General features: G+C 30.1%; 1 protein-coding gene across 1 annotated transcript; it reads left to right on the plus strand.

Annotated features, from left to right (window-relative positions):
* Positions 1–5,105: 5,105 nt before the first annotated feature.
* LOC124363948 (gustatory receptor for sugar taste 43a-like) lies at positions 5,106–7,423 on the plus strand. Its single transcript, XM_046819218.1, has 3 exons — positions 5,106–5,170; positions 6,532–6,621; positions 7,299–7,423. Exons 1-3 carry the CDS (start codon positions 5,132–5,134, stop codon positions 7,407–7,409), a joined length of 240 nt encoding a protein of 79 aa, XP_046675174.1. The 5' UTR covers positions 5,106–5,131; the 3' UTR covers positions 7,410–7,423.
* Positions 7,424–9,965: the final 2,542 nt, after the last annotated feature.

Here is a 9,965-nt window from a genome sequence, read left to right on the forward strand (position 1 = left end):
ACATTTAATCTAAAAATCTAGGTTAATTTTTTTTCGGCTACCCTGAAAACTATTTCACTTAATTCACTTTTGTATTTAAATAATAGTAACCAATTATTACATCTTATCTCACCTGTGGTTTTATAGTAATGTGAGCGCCTTCACTATAATCGTGGGGATCGTCGACGCAACCCGCGTAGCACTAAACCTGACTAATAAATGGTATTCGTACCAGGATGGCTATCTTTGAAAGCAGGGTGGCTATGTTAGGTTATGTTAAGATAGTAAATATTAGACGGTGAATCTGTAATCGATTTTCGAGTCGGAGTTAACCTCTCACAACAATTTATTGAGTGACTCACTTATTTAGGCAGGGATTGATTAATTTTGTATTTGCACTTTCTTTGTCATTGATTTGTCACTTCAATACTAGTTCTTGTACTTGTATGTTTATAGTAAAATACAATAGATACATTTTATGAACTGTAATTTTTGTTTAAGATTGCAGGACAAAAAAGGTACTTGACGACGATTTCACTGATTATGTCAGTATGCAGTTCCCTCTCTACTTTCCTGGGAGCCATCGTATGTCTTTTTGTTGCCTTGCTCAGGTATGTTTGTTTAAAATGTCTCGAAATTTGAGGTTAATAGGTTTCTATAACAAATCTGAATATTACCTTTTAAACTGTAAATAGGGCTATATATTTATCAAAGTGCTTAGAAATAATCACTAATAAGATAGAAATAATAAATAAGAAAATTAATAATACCTTGTAATTGTTTAGTATAATTTAGTTTTTATCGACTGAAGATAGTTCTGTACGTTAAGATAATGATATAACACAATTTTAATTGAGTATAAACGTATACATGTGTTACTAACGGCAACAGTTAGATGATATTATGACATAAGCCAAAAATTGTGATATTACTTATCACTCATCAACGATTCAGATATTCTTCTTAAGTGCTACGTATCAAACAATGGAATGTTAATGTTAGATATGCAACCTATACATTGCTTCTTTTGATTGTGATAATATTATATAATATTTTAATCTATTGAAAGGTAAAACAGTAACACACGCAAATCAAATACACAATGTTCGGTGAACATTTCAAATTTTAATTATTTTGTAAGTTGGTTAGCTACTAACATACCTCACTACTAGAGTATCGTAATTCTACTAATAGAGTAAATGTCTAGCTAATATTACCTCTAGAAGGTATTCATGTGAATGCCACACGAGTGACTTGTGGTTATATATTCGCAGCTTCAGAGAAAGGTTCCAACACCCAACACTCTTGCCATTTCACAACCCTCTCTTGTATATTGCAGAGTAACAATCATATGTGATGTACTTTTTTAAGGTCTTCCAAGAAGATTCTACTCCTGGAGCGACTTAAAGAGATAGATTTCCAACTCCATAGAAACGCTCCATCACACAACACACGTGTTATCTCGTATGTGGCTCTTGTGTACTGTTGCATCATTGTCATCTATGATGTAATAGAACATTTCAATATCCTCCCGATCTATGCTATATCTGTTTCCTTCAAGGTAAGTCATATTAGTGAATTGATGCTATTATTGTTAAATTTTTTTTACCTTATCGCAAATTGCGTTTAAATGTGATAAGTAATATAATATTCTTATCACTCTGTATGGTAATGTGAATGAACTAAAATATGAAAGGAAAGTGCTACGTTTCCTAATGGAAGAATCATTACTAGACTATAAAATATAAAATCATGTTTAAAATATTTTGTGTGAATTTTGTGAGAAGTATCGTTCAATATTCGTCTCGACGGTTATACTAAGGGACTCGATAGCATACTCTATACTCGGCTTCCTTGTGCCGCTATAGGTCACTTTCAAGACTAGTAATGCAATGTATCATCACATCTATTCTATGATATTGAGGTTGCTGATTTTGTTCTATAGTTTTGGCAGAGATTAGGATAATCTAAATCTAAAAGTTCAAATAGTTAGTTGTACATCTTCCTAAAATATCGATCTATGAATATATTTAATTAAATCCAGCGAGTTGAGAAAACTTTGGAATCTCAGATGTTTATTACAGCTAAAAACAAATTATTCATCAGCCTTTCATCGTGTAGCGGTTTATAATGCCATAAAATGAACTATGTATGTTTAAATAATTTTCTTATTTATTAAATTGCATACAAATGGTAAATTATAGACTATACCAACTGCTTATCTTAAAGCTAGTGTTCTTTATGCATTTAATCCTCTATTCAAATTTATGTGGTAAGTATACACATAGGTTTCGAATAAAGTGGAGTTTTATACTTTTATTGTAGAAAGTATTGTTAAATAATAGATTACCAATGAAATTTATTACTGTACTAACGTAGATAATTCGCTTAAAATGAAATACTACATCAAATGAAAAATTACAAATGTTGTACTAACAGTACGCTTCGTTATATAATCTACATAATCCACACGAATTTACACGCAGTTACAATAAAACAACTTTTATGCATAAAAACAATGTGACCAACCAAAACGTAACCTTACCTAACTTGTTGATGTTAGATACTACAAAATACTATAAATTAGTAAACACACCCATTGAAATATAAAATAAATAATGTGGTACATGGGTTTCTGTGAGACAAATAAAAGGTTTTTATTGGTAGTTTTTTTATAATAGCTGTTTTAAATGTTTTGGCAATTCATATAAAAATAAGTACTTGAATAAATCTTAGAGTGAGTTCTGGGCATTGTGATCAATTATTATATGTATCTACGGGTAAGGATAGAAATAATGGGTTAATAAATGGCCATTGGAGTACACTGATTAGTCTTGTAACATGGTAATTTTACAAATTCTATCTACTTAGTAAAAAAGTTCAAGCCCATTTTTCAAATAGACTACCACCTATTCTTGGCTCTTCTAAAATTTGAGATTAGAAAGTGTTCCAAAACACTTTTTTACAAACCTAACTCCTACATATTATTCTACTATAAGATATAAATGTTTCAGATTTCATTATATCTGGAGTGGTAGAATTGATGTAATTTTGCTTCTGGAACAGTTCCGGTGAATTATTGAACATGTGGAAGAATTGGTGGTGAGAAGATTCTTAAGGCAATTTTTCGTGAATCAAACTCAATTGTATATGCCTTTTGTGGACCCAATATAGACCTAAAACATACATACAATATTTTTAAATCAGTAAGCTGGTAGAAGTGAAGAATTTAGTACGTTATATAAATACCAGGATCCAGATATTAAATCACTGACTGGAAGAATTGGTGATGAGGATATGATCCAAGCAATGTTTAGTACATTGAAACCCTACAATATATATACATTTTCTATGGCACGCTAAAATGTTACAGATAGTGATAATGTGTGGACTGATAGAGGTGATGGAGTTGGTACTCAGTGTAAAGGACAGGTTCCAGCTAATTAATCAACGAGTGGAAGAATTGGTGATGAGGTCTCGGACGAAGCAACTCTTGTGGACTGTGCCACTCCCTTGTGTTGAAGCATTCCCTAGTAAGGCTTTTACATTTCGTTGTTTTTTACTCGTTATTGTAAGTAAGTACCATTTGTTGACCAAACAAAATTGAAAAATGTGTTTACATTCATTTACTTTCCGAATTATTAACGATCGGGATAATAATATTAAACTTGTACGAATGTTTATTTCAGATCCTCCAGTGATGTCGCTGACTATACCAGGCCTCAGTGAGATACACTGGAGTCTGTGCTGTATAGTCTATGATATAAACGTTGTCTATGGCTGTCAGATGGTGGCACTGATGGTGTTTATCTTCGCCCATCTTGTCTTCTACCCGTATATCTTCTTTCTGTTCTTTTCGTTGAATATTGATAATGTCTACTACACCTTACTGATTATAAACTGGATATTGTTCTATTTGGGTGAACTTTACCTATTGGTGTGGCCTTGTGCACAGGCTGTGATTGAGGCAGGACATTAAACTTATTTTGTGTACAATTTTACATACACTTGTATGAAACATTATTATATAAATACTATATTGGTTAGTATATATTCATTAAAACGTTCTATTAAAATTAAAAAAGTTTATATCAAAAAGCTTATCAATCCAGTTAGCCAAAAAGTTCTGTTCAAACAACTCGGATTATCAGAATTATATTAAACCATTATCTGCATTACTGCTTTGAAATACCATAAAAAGTTTTTTAGATCAAATGCACAAGCTTAAAAATACAGACAACAGCTTCACAGAGAAATATTTGCAGTGTTCCGAACAGTACTCCCTTGTCTACAAAGAAATAACAATATATTAAAATTTTATGCAACATTTCTGAATCCTTCCCTTCGACACTCAATCTATTTTTAAAAAAAAGCCCTATGTTTATTAATGCCCCTAATTTCGATAACCGTCCCAATTATAGACTGAACAAAATTCATAGGGTAACACAATTTTTTAGGTTGTTGTTCTACATTCGAATATAATTAACTGTAACTCAAAGAATATAATTTATAAGTTGTCTTCCAAATGTTTTTCCAATATTGGTTCAGCTTCAAATCCAAATAACAATCGTTCTTTATCTAAGAAACAAAAAAAAATTGGTTTCACAACATGCATTGGGTCACCATGAAATATTAACGATTTCCACTCCTTAAAACGGATTTCTACCAGATGACCCTTCCACAGTTCAATTAGAAATATAAAACAAGCGTATAAATTAGGATCTAAAACAATCACCTTTTATTCTAAATAAGATATGAGTTTTTCATTATAGTCTAAAGTACGCAAAAACAATTTATAATCTATATGATAAGTTTGAATGAAATATGTACTTACATATATAATACTTCGAATATTTTCCAAGTGTAATTTTAATTTGAATACAACACATTTGTTAATAGATCGTATTAAAATAAAAAATATCTTATCTGCGAGATTTATTTTATATATTTTGTTCCCAAATTTGTTTTGTCTTTTATTTTAACAATAGTAAATAAATACATTTTTATTGAGGAATTATTAAATTTTATATAAGTGGACCTACTTATGGTTTTATAATTATTGTTCATTTATTTCTAGTGCTTTTGGTGGACTCACAACATAATAGTATATTGTATGTTCCAGGCAAAAAAGACAGTCGTTGTGGTGAGCAAAATGTTAGGTAATAAAATGGGGAAACCATTATTTAAAGAGGTCAGTAAATTACCGTCTAATTACTAATTATTTTCAGATTTGTTCGTTAAGGGTAATGTTCCATAATTATAAAAATTTAAATTCTGATTGATGAAACAATATCCTCACAATGATTATCCGTTTAAACCTCTGTTTAATTGAGTCCTCTTTATAAATAAAGGAGCATTCGGATATTATCCATAAGAAAGCTATTAAAACCTACTGACACACCATTTGTGTAGACCAGTGTGGTTACTCTGGACAACATTTTTAAAAGGACATTATTGTACAAACAAGATTTATCGCAAACTTTTCTGTTTAGTCAGAAATGACTGATTTTTAAATTAAGTCTCTATTTCTGTCAGTACGGTAGTAAGAAATGAGAAACCTTCAATACTCTTAATAGGTGAGATAAGTACACACGAGTAAATAACAACAAGTCCGTAACACCTGTGAGCTACTGGGATTAAGTTCAAACAAGCCTTTTTAAGTCTTCTTCGATATCAGCTTGGTTGAAATGATTATCCCTCACTTTTATATTAATCTTTGCTTTATATATAGACACTTCTTTTCCTTTATTTATGAGAACTTCATTAGCAATATAAATTACATAATAATAAATGTCACCTTTTAAAGCAGTATACAACTATATTTAGTAAATAATTCTGTATAACAAATAATCATTGTTTTAATATAAAATGTGACTTAGAAACAGGACCAAATAATTTCTTTAATAAATTTAACTACGACGTACTGAAAAATCACCTTAGGTGATTAAAATTCGAAGATTAAAGTTCATATTACAATAAAAAATAAATAATCAATAAACTAATAGTATACGGCCATATTTGATATAGCGATAAAAAAATCAATGTATACTAAGAAATCCGTTTGATTTTTTAATTTAATTCTCGATATTAGCCAACATGAGTTACTTTACTAGCCTTAGATGTTGACCATAAAATATTCTTAAAAGGAGATAGCTCCTACAAAGCTGTGTATGAATACCATACAATTCAAAGCACATTATTTACGTTTTCCCAAAGTCCAAATTCATACACACATGAATTTAAGGATATTAAATTATTTTCCAAATTCTAAAAGCAATTTTACGATTACTATGCTTATGTAAATTTTCGCCTTTGATACAGTTTGGTGCAATTATTACGTATAAAGGTTTTCCTGACCTTCTTAATATAAAAGGATATTAAATTAAACACTTTTTAAAGATATTTTAGTTTCAAGTACACAACTATGTCAAATTTATTGGTATTATTAACATTAGCACATACTATTAGAGAAAAAATGCAAATATATTATTCAGAATTAGCAGTAATTTTTATCCTCACCATTATTTAAACTAATATTAACTAAATTTATAGCTGGAAAATTTCGCTCAGGAATTGTTCAACAGAGATGTCGAGTTCTCCGCTTGTGGTCTGTTCAACCTTCACACATCCATCATTGTGTCTGTAAGTTCAACGTTGAATAAAAGTATCCATAGTGAAATACCTTTATTGTTTTCTTGACTTTTTCAACTATTTATTATTAAATACTAGCTGTTTCCCGCGGTTTCACACGCTATTCGAAACCTTTGCCTGTGGGTACGCACTTCCGGTTCAAGTGAATTATATTTCCTACGCTGATGTAGATTGTATCTGTTGCCACGATCAAACAAATTTGCCAAAAATGTGTGTTTAAAGCCGTTGTACACGTACTTGTACTTTATTATAAAGTGGTATAACACTCAAGCTTTTAAGTTCCAGCAAAGCCTTATTTTAAAGACAAATATACATTAAGTGGAAAAATACATATACATACTCATTTTTATAATGATCGGTCAAATAGTTTCTGAGTCTTTAAAGGAGAAACACACAAACATTTATATATATATATATATATATATATATATATATATATATATATATATAGACTTGTAAAATTGTGTATTACTTATAATTAACTACGTAATTACAATCATGGACTATTTAAGCAGATAACTAAAAGATGGACAATCATGGGACAAGAGTAAGAATTATAATCAATATACACCGATGTCAGTGAGAAATTACAGATTAGAGGGCACGTGTTCCCTGGGGTTTAACAGTCAGCTTGATTTGGTCACAAACGTATCATTGGTTTGTTCCAGGTAGCCAGCGCAGTTACTACCTACTTGGCCATCATCATACAGTTCCAGACGTCTAGTATTGGCGAGAACTCTACTACTAAAACAAGTGCTTCTAAAGTTAAAACCTCTTAGAAAATTCACTAAAGACAACTTGCGTATGCTTGAAATAAAATTCAATGTATTCTTTTCGTGCTATCAATAACAGATTATTGGACGTTATTATAGTTGATAAAATTGAAGATTCCTCAGACTTAAGTTAATAAATGAAACAACACATTCAACTACATTCTGCTTAGTTAAGTTGCTTGAATGTAGTTAATATGCATCCAAACAGAGTACGTTACAATTAGTTTATTTTTATTTATCTTTAAATCAAACAATTTTAATTTTGTTCAAAACTTTACATTTTATATTAGTACTATTTGTGATTGCAAACTCGAGTGAAGATGGACTCGGTTCTCACACACAGGCTTTTGCCCATGTGGGTACCTTCTCGTGTGTATTATTATTACTATAATTGTACTATTTGTAAATGAGATAAACAAATTAAAATGAAATGAATGAATGAAGTACACACTTGCAATACCAATATAAAATTTTATTCCAATAACTCATTTTTAGTTAGTCACAAAGTTTGTACAAGATTATGTATGTTTTAAACAACCAGAAGTCAGCACAGAAAAAAATATTACTCTAGATTGCCAACCAAGATTTCTATTGAAGAATTATTTAACTAAATATAAAGTAATGTACATATCATGTAATACTTATGAAGGTTTCTATGGTATTGGTCACATTCCAAACGAAAGAGCTAATAAAGGTTTTAAATGTACAATAGATGTTTCTGCATCGAACGCGGTACATTGGCTACTGTAACTGAATCTCGGTACAGAATCCGGAAGTTCAACACAATCGACACATCCGCCGGAAACATTCATCCTTCCCCTTTTTGTGTATTGTTTGTTTGAATAAGGGGAGAGGGAGGAGTATGCTGTTTAATATTTTTCAGTTATCACAAATGTTTATAAAACATAACATACATGATAAAGAAACAACTTACACTTAATTTAATTTGGAATTGCGGCTTTTTTCATGTTTGCTTATAAAATAAACCAACGAAAAGTGAATGGTCACTTTATAACAAACCCAAAAAAGCATAACTTTCTAATATAAAATATTTAGGTGGCTTATTAATGATGTTAGTTCTTCTATAAAATTAAGTAGATAAAAAAAAGATTTAATACTCGCAAGAATATACAAATACCATTTAAGAAATGGAAAATATTGTAACAGGATATTACGTAATAAAATCCGTATCTATATTGAAATAATTTACTCACCTTAGAAAGTGCTAGATCGTTGTGTGACTAAATAACCGGGTACACTACTTTATCTATTACACTGAACTATAGAAAATATTGCCTAAACTATCTGCGTAAATTATTTATAAATATTTTCAAGAACTCTACCAATGTATGTCACTAATTTGTGTTAACACGAAGTTAGAGTGATTTTTTCAAATCAAATAAAAACATAATATTTTTTTATAATTCAACATAATTATTCTTAACATGTTGAATCAATATACTCTATTCATCAATTCCATTGCAATTACTTTACATAATTCTATTTTTTATATAGCTTTAACTGAACGTCTTTTAAACAATATAATTAAAATAAAAAAAATGAGGAGCGCAGAATGGAATATGTTTTTTTTGATATGCCTACTAAAAAATGTCTATTTTTAAATCCTTCCACCATATGTTATAGTTAGACATATAATCATAGGGCTGATAACAATTAGTTGCAGGTAGGCCCAATATACACCAAATACCATCAAATTGCTACGGTACTTTGGTATTATACGGAGGATATTTTAGGACGAGTTTTCCTTATCGGGGACCAAAAAAATTACAGTATTAAAAAGAACAGACTTTACTTCACCTATTTTGAAATTTACAAGTAATTACGGCAACGGTTATCGTATTTTGCCTCCCAAAAGTAAGTTATGTAAATAAAATTAATTCGTAATTTCTAATAATGTATTTTGTCTAGATCCTGAGCAAAAAATAACTGTTAAAATAGCGACATCCGGATAATACCAAAGTACCAAAGCTTGAAATGTTGCCATAGAAGCTAGTCTATTGTAAAATCTGGCATTACTGCTGATGTTTTTCCCAATCCAGTAATAAATATCTTATTGGCTGAGCGTCAGTGAAGTTTCCTAATATTTGTAAATGCTTTGGAGATAACCTGGAAATATTTCATTTCTGCCTGTCTGTTTGCACGAAAATTTTCCATAATGCTTTAATTATATCAAATAAATATTAATTTTATTAATGAAGCCTTGAAAGGGTTTATTAAAAGTAAGGAGAATGCACCATTTAACAATTTTGTAGTTTTTTTCTACTCTGTATATTCCAAGTACACTTTATGAGGTTTGCCTGAGCATTAGTGAAACTTTTTACATTTGTTTTTATGGGTAACCATGATTTCAACGGGAAAATTTCAGAGAAATAAATTTTTATAAATTGAATTGTTAAATTGAATATAGTTATATGGCTTGTCGAGGTAGGATATAGACACAAAAGTAGGCTACTTATCATAATGAAATGACTTGTAAATCATGGAACCTAAGCGGATCTCGTTACGTGACACGTGGTGTACTCCTGTTCAGTATTTTAAACT

Source organism: Homalodisca vitripennis, chromosome 5, assembly GCF_021130785.1.
Source record: "Homalodisca vitripennis isolate AUS2020 chromosome 5, UT_GWSS_2.1, whole genome shotgun sequence".
NCBI lineage: Eukaryota > Metazoa > Arthropoda > Insecta > Hemiptera > Cicadellidae > Homalodisca > Homalodisca vitripennis.

Coding starts and splice junctions, on each gene's coding strand:
- LOC124363948 (XM_046819218.1), top strand. CDS start 5,132: ATGTTAGGTAATAAAATGGGGAAACCATTATTTAAAGAG. Junction 5,171..6,531: donor GGAAACCATTATTTAAAGAG/GTCAGTAAATTA, acceptor CTAAATTTATAG/CTGGAAAATTTCGCTCAGGA. Junction 6,622..7,298: donor ACACATCCATCATTGTGTCT/GTAAGTTCAACG, acceptor GGTTTGTTCCAG/GTAGCCAGCGCAGTTACTAC.